The sequence below is a fragment of the Chenopodium album genome, chromosome 11 (genome assembly GCF_948465745.1).
Source record: "Chenopodium album chromosome 11, dcCheAlbu1.1, whole genome shotgun sequence".
NCBI classification, from domain to species: Eukaryota; Viridiplantae; Streptophyta; class Magnoliopsida; order Caryophyllales; family Amaranthaceae; genus Chenopodium; species Chenopodium album.
In genome coordinates this window covers 1,751,324-1,767,496 of record NC_137844.1, presented here as the reverse complement: position 1 = coordinate 1,767,496, position 16,173 = coordinate 1,751,324, and the positions used below count along the sequence as shown (strand labels likewise).

At 33.8% G+C, this 16,173-nt stretch overlaps 3 protein-coding genes across 3 annotated transcripts; 1 reads left to right on the top strand and 2 right to left on the bottom strand.

Annotated features, from left to right (window-relative positions):
* Positions 1-3,716: 3,716 nt before the first annotated feature.
* LOC145568175 (protein KINESIN LIGHT CHAIN-RELATED 2-like) lies at positions 3,717-9,096 on the top strand. Its single transcript, XM_081627617.1, has 3 exons — positions 3,717-5,517; positions 6,668-6,909; positions 8,764-9,096. The coding sequence occupies exons 1-2, from the start codon at positions 3,854-3,856 to the stop codon at positions 6,873-6,875; spliced, it is 1,872 nt and encodes a 623-aa protein (XP_081483743.1). The 5' UTR covers positions 3,717-3,853; the 3' UTR covers positions 6,876-6,909; positions 8,764-9,096.
* Positions 9,097-9,543: 447 nt separating this feature from the next.
* Positions 9,544-11,840, bottom strand: LOC145568048 (hyoscyamine 6-dioxygenase-like). Its single transcript, XM_081627489.1, has 5 exons — positions 11,759-11,840; positions 11,123-11,220; positions 10,761-11,014; positions 9,908-10,232; positions 9,544-9,798 (listed from the first exon to the last, which is right to left on the bottom strand). Exons 1-5 carry the CDS (start codon positions 11,838-11,840, stop codon positions 9,544-9,546), a joined length of 1,014 nt encoding a protein of 337 aa, XP_081483615.1.
* Positions 11,841-14,764: 2,924 nt separating this feature from the next.
* Positions 14,765-15,605, bottom strand: LOC145568174 (protein DOWNY MILDEW RESISTANCE 6-like). Its single transcript, XM_081627616.1, has 2 exons — positions 15,264-15,605; positions 14,765-15,129 (listed from the first exon to the last, which is right to left on the bottom strand). Exons 1-2 carry the CDS (start codon positions 15,546-15,548, stop codon positions 14,878-14,880), a joined length of 537 nt encoding a protein of 178 aa, XP_081483742.1. The 5' UTR covers positions 15,549-15,605; the 3' UTR covers positions 14,765-14,877.
* Positions 15,606-16,173: the final 568 nt, after the last annotated feature.

Below are 16,173 nucleotides of genomic sequence, written 5' to 3'. Positions count from 1 at the left end.
CCAACAAGGTTTCCAAAACGAGGCGCCTTCTATGGTTATTTCATTCAAGGACTATGGAATTTATTAAGATATCAAAGCCCTTTGATGAGACCATTACTATACCGGACATGTTTGTTAAACCATTTGGTGGATATGAGGAGGAAGAAAAGCAATGTCAGTTGATCGAGGAACAAGAGGAGGGAGAAAAGCAGGGTTGGACGATTGAGAACCTTGAGAAGGAAGTAAATCGGCGGTTTAAGGGAATTTACTTTAATCCTTTTACTTTTGATAGATATTATTTTGAGGAATTATGTGAGAGTGAAGGGAGGTATGAAGGTTTTTTAATAGAAGAAATGGATGAACTTGTTATGTTTTATAGGGACTTGGCAGGAGTGTGTGTTGAGAATTCAAACTTAAAGGAAGCATTGTCATATCGTTTGAAAGCATTGAGACTTTGGAGATGTCCACCAAGGTCGATAAATTTAGGGATATTGAGGTAGAGGCTGCTCTTGATAAGCGGCTTCTTTCTGTTATGTATGCTGCAAGTGAGGAGGATGAGAAGGCACTTTCCTACAAGGAGTCAGCTTGGGAAGTTCTTAGGAACATAGAAAATAGCTCTCATTTTGTTCATGCTGAATATAATGCTGTTAATATACTTATCACTCTAGGGCGTTATAAGGATGCTTACAACATGGCGAGGGACATTTTTTACATCCATCCGGCTGAACCGGCTCTTGCTTTTGAAAAACTGGATAATGGCTGGGGTCAAATGCTCTTTGGACTTGGTAGGCCTTCATTCTCTATTAACAAAATAAGAATGAAAGATGAACTTAAGGCAAGAGGAATAGAAGATGAAATTAAGGCAAGAGGAATAGATGATATGATTATGGGTGTCATATACATTATGCTGGCCAAAGCTAGTAGTAGAGAAAGTTATTACTACGGTATCTAGATGAAGCTTCTTGTTTTCTCAAAAAATCTGAAAAGTTGAAGCCATTAAAAGTTTCTGCAGGATACACAGAGATATCTATGCTAATAATGCTATATAAGGAAACAGATATAGAAAGAGAAACCGCAATCTCCTTGTTGAAGCGAGCCCATGTTTTGCTTCAGAAAATGCCTGAAGAACAGCAGTATTCTGAAGGAATTGTCTCTGCTAGGATTGACTGGTTACACTTATTGGCAGGTGAGGCTACACAGGCTATTCCATACTTGGACAATGCCTCTGTAAATCTGAAAGACATCGTTGGCCCCTATCATTGTGAAGTTGGTTTTGTCTATAACAACTTGGGGGTGGCTTATTTGGAATTGGGAAAACCACAATCAGCAGCACTGATGTTTTTTGTTGCAAAGGGTATCATGGATGTTTCACTTGGCCCTAATCATGCTGAATCACTCGAGTCAATTCAAAACCTATCAAAGGCATATGTTGCCATGGCCATGGGAAGGTACAATTATTTTTTGCAATATGATGAATATAGTCCAACTGAATACTGCTTGCCATTTTATGGTTTCTTGTCTCCTTACTTTGTCAACTTTCTGTGCTTATTGTGGTCATAATGTAATTTCTATTGCAATATCTATTGCTGCGTATGTTACTTATCCTGAGTCTTAGTTGCATATTAGGAACCAAAAATGACTTGCATATTTGATGAATCAATAATCATATCAGCAGTGAGTGTAGAATCAAGTGACCACATGTTCAGTCGATGTGCAATATTGCTCATCTTTTTACCTTTGTAGGCCCAAAAATGGTGTAGAAGTGTTCTGTTTTTACCAATTTTCAGGATATTGATTCATGGCTAACCCATTATTTTTTTTCATTTTTTTCATGTTCTCCGAATTGTTATTGAGAGAGTTAACTGTTTCATTTTCACCCCACCCCCAGTGTCAATCATTTTGTTTTGTAGAGCTTTTATAAAATCTCGCTAGTCATTGTTGAAAGATTGACAGGGATTAGATGATCTGTGACTCCGTGAGATGTACTCTTTATAATATATAGATGCTAGTAAATTTTGTATTCTGTAAACATTTACATAAAAGAAATTTATGGTATGTGGTGTAGAATGTTTCTCAACCATGTCCAATGAGAAAGTGAGCATATGCAAGTGGTTCTGAATTTTGCTGGATTTAAGTGTCAAAAGTGGTGTTCTGATTTGAATTCTGGAAAATTGCTCCCCCCCCCCCCCCCCCCCCTTGAATTTCTTCGACTGTTTGTTGAATTGCAGTTGTCTCCCTGCAACTGAACTCCGTTCAAAAGTAATGCAAAGCGCAAAAAATGAGCTTAGAGAAGCACACAGAATTCTGAAGCAGCTAAAGACTGAAGCAGGCTCCTCATCCACAGAGCTTCCAGTGAAAGCCTTGCCCTTGCCTCACAATAGCAATCCTAGCGCCATCTTACACCTGAATCCCTGTTATAATTTTCCTTATATGTCCTCGCCCTTCTCGGGTATATGTCAGAAAAATACGTGTTTCATTTCCAGGGAACTAGGTCGCCTGACTCTATTTTTTCTTATTTATAAGCGTGTGGAACACTTGACATCTACCCGTGGGCTGTGTATGTACTCACAAATGTAAGTATTGAGGGAAGGCCTGATTATGCGTTTGTGCTCACAGATGAGTTTGCTGTCATTTTAACAAATTGGCAAACAAATTTACTTGAAAATGTGTATGTGAAAGTCGTGCTTTATAAATTAAGTAGTATTTTTCATCATTGTCTCTATACCTTTGAAACGTATGAGACGTGGATACATACATGCCCATGTGTAAATATTAATCCTAGTGCTCATTGTCACACAAACATTGCTCGGCAATGAGTTCCTGGAGGAGCAAAGTGTTCTGCGGCATCATGACTCCAGCACCATGCTGCCTTCAGGTGGGACTGTGATAGGCCTCGCAGTGTTCTTTTTGTTTGGTGCAACGAGAACAGAAAGTCAAAATTCTTTGCTGTACGTAATTCATGGCTTAAAAAAAAGGTTGTATTTATAATCGACCTTAAAATTTGCATGTTTAGGCTGTACAATATCTCGATCTTGTTTATACATATGTATTTGCTGCTAGCAAAGAAAATAAGAGGTAGATTGGTCATATTGCTTCATAAACATTGAACGTTCATGGTTCAAGTATAGAAAGTCATCAATCCAATCTAATAATATGTTAATTAAGGGTGATAGCATATCTGCATTGTGAGTGAATTTTAATTTGTTAAAGGTCTTTCATTAATCTGAGTTAAGATTATACACCTTGATTGATGATTAATACGAGTAGTTAGGTGTGCCCACATACTCGACAATCACCCTAGAATACTCGATGTACCCAAGACCTAGAGCTTGGAAAACTATCACTTAAGACCACATATGCACCATTATTCTTCGCCTTACCTCCCAACTTACATAGTATAATTCTTTGGTTGAAAAAAAATTAATTTGGGCATGTTTCTTACCTAGTATTAGTACAATAATACACCATTGGTATTGTATTTTATGGAATGGAAGTAACAATCTAATGAAACGAAATAATGTTAACGGTCAGAATTCATTCTCATTTAAGTTTTGTTCTCACCTAAATGAGTGTTTCTCTTATAATATTTTCTATATAATACTTCATATATTCATAAGTGGTTAATAGACCTTAAACCTGGGATCTTGTTCTCTACTCAAGTAATCAGTTCAAGTCTCGGTCCGGTTTTGAACACTGTACAGGCGCACACTCGCATAGCCTACTACACCACAACACACCACTACCTAATACAAAGATATAGTCTTCAATAGAGGGGTTTAGCAGGGGTTTAAGCTAGAGAAGAGCATTCTTAATTGTGCAAGTTTTTCTCTTTGTTCTTCTATTCTTCAATCAATTATTGAAGCTACTCTCCAAAATGAAAAGAGCATCAATCAAACTCCTCTCTTTCTCAAAACCCAGATTAATTTCTCGCAACTTAACCACCCAAATCTGTTCAACCCTAGTTTCAACTGATCAATCATCATGTACCCAGTTGAACTCTTGCTCCAATTCCAAGGGTTTACTCTTTTTCACCCCAAAAACCCACCAATTCCAAAAAACCCCATCTCAAAATTTCAACACCCAAGTTGAAATTCACTCTAAATTGCCTTCTAGGCAGAGGAAAATCAAAGAAAGATCGCAAATTGAGAATGATTTCGAGGCGGCGAAGACGGCTGAGGATATGCTTGAGGCTTTCAAAGAAATGGAGGCGAATTTTGATGAGAAGGATCTTGGTTTAGCTTGCTTGAAAATTGGTCTTAAACTTGACCAAGAAGGTGAGGATCCTGAAAAAGTTTTACCTTATGCTATTAGAGCTTTGGCTGTTTTTGATAGTGAAAATCAAATTTCTTTACCTATTGCTATGACTTTACAGCTTTTGGGTTCTACTAGTTATTGCTTGAATAAGTTTAATGATGCTCTAGGGTATCTTAATAGGGCTAATAAGATCTTGGGTGGGTTAGAGGAAGAGGGTAGTTTTCGAGCCGAGGATTTGAAACCTATTTTACATGCTGTTCAGCTTGAATTGGCTAATACTAAGACTGCTATGGGTAGGAGAGAAGAGGCATTGGGAAATTTGAGGCACTCAGTGGAGATTAAGGAGTTTTTGTTGGGTGAAGATAGGAAAGAAGTTGGTAATGCTTATAGGGACTTGGCGGAAGCGTGTGTTGCGATTTTGAACTTTAAGGAAGGCTTGCCGTATTGTTTGAAAGCGTTGGAGTTGCACATAAAATTGTTGGGGGATAATTCGGTAGAGGTTGCTCAAGATAGGCGGCTTCTTGGGGTAATTTACACCGGGATGGAGCAGTATGAGAAGGCATTAGAGCAGAATCAGTTATCTCAGAAAGTTCTGAAGAATTGGGGTCGTAGCTCTGATTTGCTTCGTGCTGAGATCGATGCTGCTAATATGCATATTGCTCTTGGGAGGTTTGAGGCAGCTATAAACACGTTGAAGGGGGTTGTTCAGCAGACAGAAAAGGATAGTGAGAATCGGGCTCTTATTTTTATTACAATGGCCAAAGCGTTGGTCAGTCAAGAGAAGTTTGCTGATGCAAAGAGGTGTCTAGAGATTGCTTCCGGTATACTAGACAAAAAGGAAAAGTTGAAACCCTTAGAAGTATCTGAGGCTTATATGGAGATATCTATGCAATATGAGACAATGAATGAATTTGAAACTGCAATATCCTTGTTGAAGAGAGCACATGCTTTGCTTGAAAAGCTGCCTCAAGAGCAGCATTCTGAAGGAAGTGTGTCTGCTAGGATTGGTTGGTTACTCTTATTGACAGGTAAGGTTACACAGGCTATTCCTTATTTGGAGGGTGCTGCTGAAACTTTGAAAGAAAGCTTTGGCCCCAAGCATTTCGGAGTTGGATATATCTATAACAACTTAGGGGCAGCTTATTTGGAGCTGGAAAGACCACAGTCAGCAGCGCAGATGTTTGCTGTTGCAAAGGACATCATGGATGTCTCGCTTGGTCCTCATCATGTTGACTCTATTGAGGCATGTCAAAACCTCTCAAAAGCATATGCTTCCATGGAAAGGTACATGAATATTTGTAGTTTATAAGTTTATTATATCTAATTGAACATCACATTTATCTTTGGAATGTTTAGAAGAACTGCCATCGTTCAACATCTTTGTGTATTGTTGCCATTTTGCTCTTTCTCCTTTGCAAAGGTTTTGAGTTCTAATTTGAGGCATTTTATCCAATCCTGGCACTTCATAGCTCTTAGTTACATATTAGGCACCTAAAATGCCAGTTAATATTAAAATTATCAGTAACGTTAGGAATGAATAATGAGTCTAAAGTCAAGTAGCAAGGGAATGTGCCAAAACATGGCATATTATTGTTCCAATATCTTACTAGTTTCATGATATAGGCATATTGCTTCATGGATTACTTTTTCTTGTTCTTCAAAATGTTTCTCAGATTAATCTATGTTTTTAAAATCTATTATGTCTTTAGAGTAACCTAATTCACTTACACTCCTTGTCACTTACTAGTCACTTGTGAAAGGACAAGAATTGGTGGTATGTATCGAACTTTTAAATTTGAATAATGTAACTAGGAGCTATTGCAAATGGTGTTCCATGCTCCTATACCTCTTCACAGTTGAAAGTGAACCTTATCTCAAGTTAATATGATTTTACTAGAAAGTAGAGCTGTTAAAAAGGGGGCTGTTCTAATTCATGAAGTATTTTAGCTCCAAACTGTGACCAACTGACACCTGAATACCATTTGGCCTTTTACCCTCGCCAATTTTGGTCAAAGTTAGAAAATATATGGCCTTTGAAAGTAGTCTAGGCAGTCCTTTTCTACCTGCGTTCTGAACCATCATCATCTTTACTTGATTTAGTCTTTAAAGAATCCTCTCTTGTCATGAACTCATGATGTGCTGCAAAGTGCAAAACTGTAGTGCTAATTCTTAATGTAGGTGTCTTGTGGTGCATACTTTGAAACTGTACTTCTTGAGGACAGCTGTCGCTCAACGAGTGGAATGCTACAGAACTACAAATGGGTGTACATAATTGTCAAATGCTGTTGCTTTATTACTCATCTTTGTTAGGCATTAAGTAGTTTATTTGTACTGGTTTATGTGAAATTATTCAGGTTCCCAACCTGTCAACAGATGAAACTTTTTCGCATTTGAAAATTTCTCCCTTTCATATATTGCATTTGTTGAATTGCAGTTATGCCCTTGCAATAGAATTCCAGCAAAAAGCAGTTGATGGTTGGGGGGGTCATGGGAAAAATGCAGAAGATGAGCTTAGGGAAGCATGCAGGATTCTGGAGCAGCTGAAGATCAAAGCACTAGGTGGCTTCTCATCCAAAGTGCTCCCAACAAAGGCCTTGCCCTTGCCTCAGAATAGCAATCCTACCAGGATAGAAAGAAGATGAGGACAGAAAGAAGACAACCATGCTCTTGTGGAAGGTACATTCAGCAGTTGTTTCTGGGGAGTGCACTTCTTGCCATAATTTTTGTGCTGTTTTTGTTTCTATTTAAATATTGGGTTAGGCGGCCCGGGGGGGGGGGGGTTCGGGTTGGTGCTGGTGATAGGTTTTGAAATTTGGATGATATGCTAGATATGTTTGCTTGCTTTGCTCCCATTTATATTTTGCTTTTGGTTTTCTATATGAGTTCTTATGGTTATATTCTTTGGAAAGTGTGCATGTTTGTATCTTAGCTTTTGTTAGAGCATTAGGTGTGATCTTCAACTGCAATGTTGTTATTGAAATAGTTATAAGGGATAAGGGAAGGAAGAAGGTATAGAGCAAGAAACAGAGGAGCCTGAGAAGGGAGATTTCAAATCAGAGGAAAGAGTGAAAGAAAGGATCGAGAAGTAATAGGACTTAGAGAAGAGAAATGTTGGACCTAATTAATTTAAACTTGGTTCATTGCCATCCTATAGTTGAAAATAAGGAATGAAAAATACCCTAACATTGAATTCGGAGATAATAATGTAATAAGGTAGTAAAAAACTAGAGATAACCAATTGACTATCAATTTACGGTATACAATGAGCAAGGGAAGCATATAGTTCGGATATGGGTCAATGCCAATCTGATGATATAAGCAGATTAGAGAAAACAAGTGAATGGGAAAGAATATTCCTATAAAATTTAAATGATGGGAAAAAACGAAAGAGGAAGATGGAGGGGGTGGGGGTGGGGACAGAAATGAGGTATCAAAGTATGGAGTGATGTATAAAAGAATGAGAAAGATTGAATTTGAGGAGAGTTATGTATAAGAGAGTGAGAAATTATAATTATGAATATGAGAGTTCTTTGGCAAAATGAGACAACCAAATCACCCATCGTTGTATTATAAAAAACGAATGTGCTAAAATGTCAAATTTGGAGAGCAAAGTGAATGGAGAAGTGAGAAATAATATCATTTAGGGAAGATAAGTGTTCGACTTAATTAAGTTAAACTTGGTTCAATATCATCCTATAGCTGAAAATGAGGAATGAAATGAGCGTAAATTGAATTCAAGGGGATAGATTGATAGTGAAATGAGATAGCTAATAACTAGAGAGAGTAGAGACAACCAAGACTGTCAACCTACGGTAGACCGGTGTGAAGCAATTCGTATATGGATCAATCAATTTTTTAACTACCTACGATAGAAATACAGACAACTACAAAGAATATTCCTAAAACATGGAAAGTCGAAAATCATAATCACGAGCCATTTAATACTCTAATCTCCATGCATATTGTTAGCTGGTTGATGCATGTGTAGTCTAACATTGGTTCAAGAATACATTTATCTTTTGACTTTACATTTTAGAAAATTACTACTGCTTGTTTACTCATCATCTACATTCAATACCTATACTTCTTTTACTGTTTGGTGTTAAATATCGTACTTTAAAATCTTCTCACATTCTGTGTATGTTTATTAGGCTGTGAATATTTTTCAGTCAGTCATTTACCGTAATCGTTGTTAACAAATTTTCAAGTTTTTATTGTTCAAGTGTAGTTTTATAGCCTATTTCTTTTAAATATTGTCATTTGTTGTCTATTCATATTGATAATGTCTGATTTTAATCACGTCTCATGGGTTAAGTACAGCTTCAATCTATACTCATTGTTTAACTAATTTTCAATGTCGTTTAATAATGTTATACTCATGTTAATCTATAAAGTCACGTACATCGTTCATGATATTGTGTGGTACCACACTTGGTTGTAATATTTTTTCAAGTCTAATGTGCTGCACAAGAATATTGCATCAATATCTGTAGTAAATGGATTAATTACTAATGTTGTGCTATCATGTAGGTGGTGGAGGTGATTTGCTAAGTTAAAGAGGAACTGCGAATGTGTTAGCAAAAGCTTTTGAGGGGTTTGAATATCAACGAGTAAGATTCGACTTTGAAGGTTCTGATCTTTTGTTGATCGGCTTTAGGTCTGTTTTAAGGGATACATTAGTGTTTCCTCTTGGAGCTTGGCACAAAAGAATTGTTGCAAACCTGTATCAAATTAAGCATGAAAATACATTTAATGGAGAAAGAGAAAAGTTTACGAATAATCCCTTTGCATTTTTTTTAGATATATCATTAAGGTATTACTTGTATTTGCTTCCTTCCCTTTGCATTTTTTAGATATATCATTAAGGTTTACTTGTATTTGCTTCCTTCTAATTGTTTACTTGTATTTAATGATACTATTTACGTATTTGTTGGTACTTTATACACATGTTAATATTTAGAACTTAACCATTCTGTTTATTTTCTCCTTTGTAGGAAAGAAATTAAACTTCTACACTTTCTACATTCAAGCTAACGACCACTAAGTCAAGCTAACCCCCTCACCCTTTCGCGATATATAACCACATAAGTAGGTGCATAATTGCTTAACACTTCATATTTTGCCATGAGCTATGTTTGATGCTTAGTACTTGTTATTACCACTTTAAAATTCATATCAATATATTTCGATAACAATTAGATAAAAACAAATTTATTCCCTGACCTTCTTGCTTTAATAAACAAGGATACATAATATTAATAATATTATTGTTGTCCTGCTATTAGTTGCAGTTTTCATGTAATTCTAGCCTTAAGGTTTAATCATAAAACCAAAGTCTTCAAGTATAGCATGTCTCTCCCCGTCATGACCTGTGTAAACCTTAAAGAAATGTTTATACTTAAATGCTTTAAAGAGAGGAGGATTGATTTCTGCTTGAACAAGCTCCTTAGCCGGCTCCACTATGCATTCATATGATGGATTAATGAAGAAAGCAGCACTTGTTCGCGCCTCAGTGGCATTGCTCACCCTGTGCACTGCAGCTTTCAGCCCTCCATTGCTTACAACCTACACCGAATGTTTCAATAAAAAAAATCAAGTTATTTGAGAAGAACATATGAAGCTTATCTTCACTATGTTGTGTACATAACAAATACAAGGGTGTATATAATTGTACCTCGAGTTGATTGCCAACAAAGACAACAAATGCATCAGGAACGGTATCAACACTCATCCATTGGCCATCCTTGAAAAGTTCAAGGCCGGGAACGTGAAGAGGCACAGCTTGAAGAATGGTTATAAGGTTGGGATCCGAATGCTTAGTTAATCCAAGAGTTAAACTTGGATTAGAGCATGGTGGGTAATGATTAACAGTCAAGATATTATCAGCACTTAGCTCACTTGCAAAGTACCCTTTTTCTAGCCCAATTCCCTCTGATATGCACTCTAAAATCCTTGCACCTAGATCCTTCAATTCTGTAACATATGCTCCTACAATCTCCCTGAAAACATTTAAGCACTCATATAAATTTATTAATAATTCTCACATTGTCAAGATTCTTCAACTTGCTAGCATAAAAGTATACTCCGTATTATGATAAATTATAGGAAATTTTGCAAAAAAAACCACCTTTTAAATCTTTTTTTTTTTTTTTTTTTTTTTTGGGGGGGGGCATATAACCACCTTTTAAAAAATATGTTGCTTAAGACCACCAATTTTAAAAATTTGTTGTAAATTATCATTTTTTTAGCCAAATTTATCAATTGTTTTACATTGAATTGGTGGTAAGTTTCAAAAAAATTGGTGGTCTTTTGCAACATTTTTTTAAAAGGTGGTTATATGCAAAAAAACAAGATTTAAAAGATGTTTTTTTTACAAAATTTCCTAAATTATAATGTGAAAATGATATTTATTTACTTGTAATTCGTAACTTATTAAGATATTGATGATTAAATATTGTTTTTGAAATTTAAAACTTTAGAAAGGAAAGAGTGCCGACTGTTAAAAAAAAAATGAAAAGGTTAATTACTTGTAATTTTCAGGATTTTGAGGCCAAAACTTAATGCATTCCTCCAAAGGGCTACAATGGTGCTTCAAAACATCCCTCCAATAGTGAAACTTTTCGGTGTTAAAGTTGTAGCTGCTTGAGTATATTCTGCAAAACTGATTTAAGTCCTCTTCCATGTTTATTTTTGATTTTTCTTCTGGTGGCAACTCAAATACTTCTTTGAACACTTTCAATGCTTCATCAATTAAGTCTTTTGAAACCCCATGATTTATCACCTAATCCCAAAAAATAAGGGCAATCAAAATTAATTCTTTTTGCTTTTTATAATTAACCAACAGTTGAAAAATAACTTAAGTGTTGATAATTGACATCAAAGTATGAACCTGAAATAAACCAAACTCTTGGATAGCCTTCATAATATGCTTCGATGCATTCTCTTCTTGAAGATCAATGATGGGAACATCAGCTTTCCCAGAAATAGCTACAAGACAAAAAATACGAGTTACATAAAAACTAGGGCCGGCAAAAGCTAACCCGACCTAACAATCCGACCCGAAGCCAACCCGTAATAAACGAATTTTGAATGAAATTTTTCAAAACGTTTACGTAAATAGGTCGACCCGAACCTGACCTAAAAATAAACAGGTTAGGTTCAGGTCGAATTCTATTTTCTGACCTGTTTAAGTAAACAGGTCGGGTTCGGGTTGGGGGTGTTGACCTGTTTATGTAAACAGGTCAACCCGAACCTGACCCAACCCGACTTGATTGTTGGCCCTACATAAAACTAACACTTATACATGTTTGTACCACAGGGGTATGAGTTTATCCAAAAAAAATATTGAATAACATAAAAGTCAATTTAGAGAGTGACTTGATAGATTGACTTTCATGCACGTATTGACGTATTGTAATATAGGGTGACTAAACAAGTTGCAGACTATATTTTCATAGTGTACAGAATAACAAATCATAATCATTATTTGTTAAACATTTGTACTAAAGCAACAAATTAAACTTACGTGGTCTTCTTTCAGGTGGAAACACATAGTTTTCCACAGTTTTTCCATTTGCAGTAATGCAATCTGAGAGGAGGTTTGCCATTAGTAATATGTGGGTGGAATTTATAAAAATTGTTTGTGCAGTGGTGCAACTCTTAGATGACACACATTTATATATAACATGCATGTAAGATGTTAATGAGTATGCATGCCTATCTATTATCCTTTTTTTTTTACACAAATGTCTATCCATTATCAAAGATGATTTTTTTCCCTATTACATACTTACAAAATCAATATCTATTCGGATTTCGTTCACACTTGTATTTGATATATTGTTATATGAATCCTTAAGGATATGGATTTATTTCCTATATAAATACAGTTATATGCAATCCTGGTTGATACATATGACTTTTTAAGGTTTTTCAACACTTCTTAATTTATAAGATACACAAGAGAGTGGGATTCATTCAAGAGGATATATAATATGTATATAAAGAAGGGGAAGATAATACCCATATTAAGAGGATTATATATTACATAAGAATGGGATTTGATTTACACAATTATAAAAAATATTCTACATGCAACATATGCATAAGTTAAAGATATCATTTGATTGAAAATATATTAATATTAAGAATATATCTTGAGATTATTTTCCACGCATTTCACCATTAATGTTTTTAATTAAGCATTTACAAAAAAAAAAAAAAAAGAATATTAAAAATTATTATATTTTTTAAATGATAAAAATTGAAAATATAAAACTATAAATTTTTACAATACCTCATATGAATATATATATATATTTTTTTTGTAAATATTAATGAAAATTTTTAGCTAAAGTTTTTAATATTTGAACATAAAAATATAAATGTGTATTATAATATGGGATTGGAGGGAGTACTTTTTAATATGTACATGTACTTTTTAATTCGTCATTTTTTACATGTTTTGTCATTAACTATACTTTGACTGGTAATTTGTAGTTACGTTCAAGCATAGTTGTCTTACTAAAGAGAATTTCCCTTTTATTTTTACTACTTTTAACACTTTTTAATTCACGCTTGCTAATTCATTATTTCAACCACAAATATATATATATATATATATATATATATATATATATATATATATATATATATATATATATATATATATATATTTTTATCAATATATAAAATTTTCAAGATTTTTTTTTTTTTTTGGTGTTTAGAGAGCCACAAGGGCGGGGGTGAGAATCATTCAAGGATTTCCTGAAATCGGAAGGGATGCTTTAACCACTTAAGCTATCCTTTACTCTCATAGTATATAAATATTGATATTACATCAAATTTAGGAAGGGGAAGATAATACCCATATGAAGAGGCCAGGTTATTATGTACATTAGAATGGAGTTTGAATATTTGATTACTAATAACGGAAAACATTCTACAGGCAAGATATGCATATAATTAAATGATATCATACGATTGAGGAATATATTAGCAAAAATGCAAAATAATATCAAAATTTTACAGCGGTTATTTGGAAAATGACTATCATATTATTATTTTAATAATATATAATATGATCGGGTTTATTTTTTCACGTTATAAAATAGCCACAATTAGTCTTATAATATCTACAATGTAAATATAAATTATGAAAATTTTAATCCTAACATAAAATAAATATTTTTTGAGAAACTATAAAATAAGAATTAAAATTACATAAATGAAACTAAAAATTTGATAAATAAAAAATATTGATAATAATATTTAATACCATTAATAAAGTAATATAATTAATTACTTGAAAAAAATTATGTCAATTATAAATTATATAATCTTTAAAATATTATAATAGTCATATTTAAATTAATACTGTAAAATTTTCATAAAAAATTATATCAAAAATATGTCTTAATTTTAAAACGTAGGTCTAGAAAACCACACAAAATAAAATAGACCTTATACTCCGTATTATGGAACGCTGAGCGTTTAAGACATTAATTCTTACACTAATGATTTGATTGAAAATCATGTTTTATATAAATGATTCATACTCCTAAATATTTTTTTTATACGACCCCTATTAAGTTATAGGTTTTTTTTAATTAAAAAAATTAAAAAAATAAAAAATTCTGATACAAGCTTGATTAATTCTTTTAGGAGAGAATTGAAATTTATGAAGGAAAAACTGATTTAAAAACAGCACTCCGTATAAAATATAAGTAAAGGGTTGTTGTTTTAAAAGCAGTACTCCGTATAAAATATAATGTTTACTTAATATAAATGACAATATTAGGTAAAAAAAAAATTAAAAAAAAAAGAAAAAAAGAAATTAAGTCAATTTATTTATTTATAAAAAAGTTGTACTACACCGACAACATATATTTGAATCTAACTATTGTTAGGGAATAGGGATGCTAAGGTGAATATTAGAATGTTAAAATTCATATATTAAATTAAAATTGGCCAAAATTGTGTATGAGTTACTCGTAAATATTTCTAATTTTCTAGTCTACTAAATTAATTTAGGAACAGAGGTAATGTATATAGTCAACTAATTACTAGTACAATAATATGAGCCCTTTATACTTGAATAATTAGCAATACCTAAGTATTTGACATAAACGTTGGAAAAAAAGGGACGACCAAGGTCACAGTGTAGTTGGTGGGGAGTTCATATGCCTTGTGACTTTGAGGTCATACACAATCTTTACCAGGGATTCCCTTCTTTCTCTATTATTCTTAAAGCATTAACTTGCGTAGTTAAGCTAGTTTCACATGTGATAAGTGTTGCTTCAATAGGGTCTTTTATCTTACCAAGCAAGAAAAGAGTACTACCCATGCATAAACTCCATTAATTTTGATGACAATACTTATTGATAATAATCATAACAATGTCCAGTCAAAAAAAAAAAAAAAAAAAAAATGTAACATTATTTATAATGTTTCCCTAAGAAAAAAACATTAATTTATAATGTATCTTAATAACAATTTGTATGTAGTACTAAATACTCCACATTTAACTTCCACGATCTGTTTGTATGTAATTCTACTTTAACTTATTTTGTGTGACAAAAGCAATTAAGTAGGTACGACCAACATTTTGTGTCGAAGGTGGTATAATTTTGGCATTGATGATAATTAGATCTTAAAATTATAAGTTTCAAGTATAGCATCTCTATCCCCATCATGGCCAATGTGGATGTCAAAATAGTCCTTGTATCGAAATGCTTTATAAAGTGGACCACAATCTCCTGCTTCAGAAAGCGCTTTAGCCGGCTTAACAATGCACTCCATCGATGGACTAACGAAGAACACTGCAGTCGTTCGCGCATTGTTTGAGTTTGTCACGACTCGATGCACCACCCCTTTCATCTTCCCATTGCTAACAACCTGCCTCAAGGTGCACATCATTTAATAATCATCACTCATGTTGTTTACTTATATTTTACAGATTTACTAGGTGTTTGGTACGAGGAAGTGTAGAACAATTTAATAATTTTATCATCTGGAACTATATTTATTACCTCAAGTTGATTGCCCACAAAGACCAAAAATGCATTAGGAGCTGTCTCAAAACTAAACCATTGTCCATCCTTAAAGAGTTGGAGCCCCGGAACATCGGCGGGTGCTTGAACTATATTTATAAGTGTCGGGTCTTTGTGCTTGGGTAGCCCTATGGTCAAGCTTGGATCAGGGCATATCGGGTAGTGATTTATAGTTAAAATGTTGTCTTCTGTTAGTTCATTTGCAAAATAATCTTTTTCTAACCCAAGTCCTTGGGATATATTCTCTAAGATCTTCATTCCCATGCCCTTCAAGGCAACAACATATGCTCCAACTATCTCCCTGAAAATTGAAGCATGAGAGTAAAAATACGACTCATTAACGTTGTGTGTATTTTGACCAAAAAAAGGATTACTTACTTTGTATTCAATTGGTAGACTTCAGTATTGAGGTGTATGTACTTTTACTTTTAAAAGAAGCCAATACGTCTATTTTCACTTGAGCGTACACATTATTAAACAAATGGTGTAGACACAAGCAGACATGCCCATATATTATGTGTTAAAATTATTAAGCCAATACTTATTATGCGTTAAAATTAATGTTTAGTGAGTGATCTGATTGATTACCTATAATTTTTGGGATTTTGAGGCCAAAATTTGATGCATTCCTCCAAAGGGCTACAATTGTGCCTCAAAATATCCCTCCAAAAGTGAAATTCCTCGGTATCATAGTTGTAGCTGCTCGAATAAATTCTGCAAATATTTTTTAAATCCTCTTTCATGTTTATTTTCAATCTTTCCTCTGGAGGTAAATCAAATACTTCCTTGAACACGTTCATTGCATCGTTCATTAACTCGCTAGAAATTCCATGGTTTATCACCTATTTTGAGAGAAGAAAATTAAAGAAATAAATAAATTATCCTTAGG

Coding starts and splice junctions, on each gene's coding strand:
- LOC145568175 (XM_081627617.1), top strand. CDS start 3,854: ATGAAAAGAGCATCAATCAAACTCCTCTCTTTCTCAAAACCCAGATTA. Junction 5,518..6,667: donor GCATATGCTTCCATGGAAAG/GTACATGAATAT, acceptor GTTGAATTGCAG/TTATGCCCTTGCAATAGAAT.
- LOC145568174 (XM_081627616.1), bottom strand. CDS start 15,548: ATGGGAATGAAGATCTTAGAGAATATATCCCAAGGACTTGGGTTAGAA. Junction 15,130..15,263: donor TTGTGGGCAATCAACTTGAG/GTAATAAATATA, acceptor ACCTTGAGGCAG/GTTGTTAGCAATGGGAAGAT.
- LOC145568048 (XM_081627489.1), bottom strand. CDS start 11,840: ATGGCAAACCTCCTCTCAGATTGCATTACTGCAAATGGAAAAACTGTG. Junction 11,221..11,758: donor TCCACCTGAAAGAAGACCAC/GTAAGTTTAATT, acceptor TTTGTCTTGTAG/CTATTTCTGGGAAAGCTGAT. Junction 10,233..10,760: donor CAAAATCCTGAAAATTACAA/GTAATTAACCTT, acceptor AAATGTTTTCAG/GGAGATTGTAGGAGCATATG.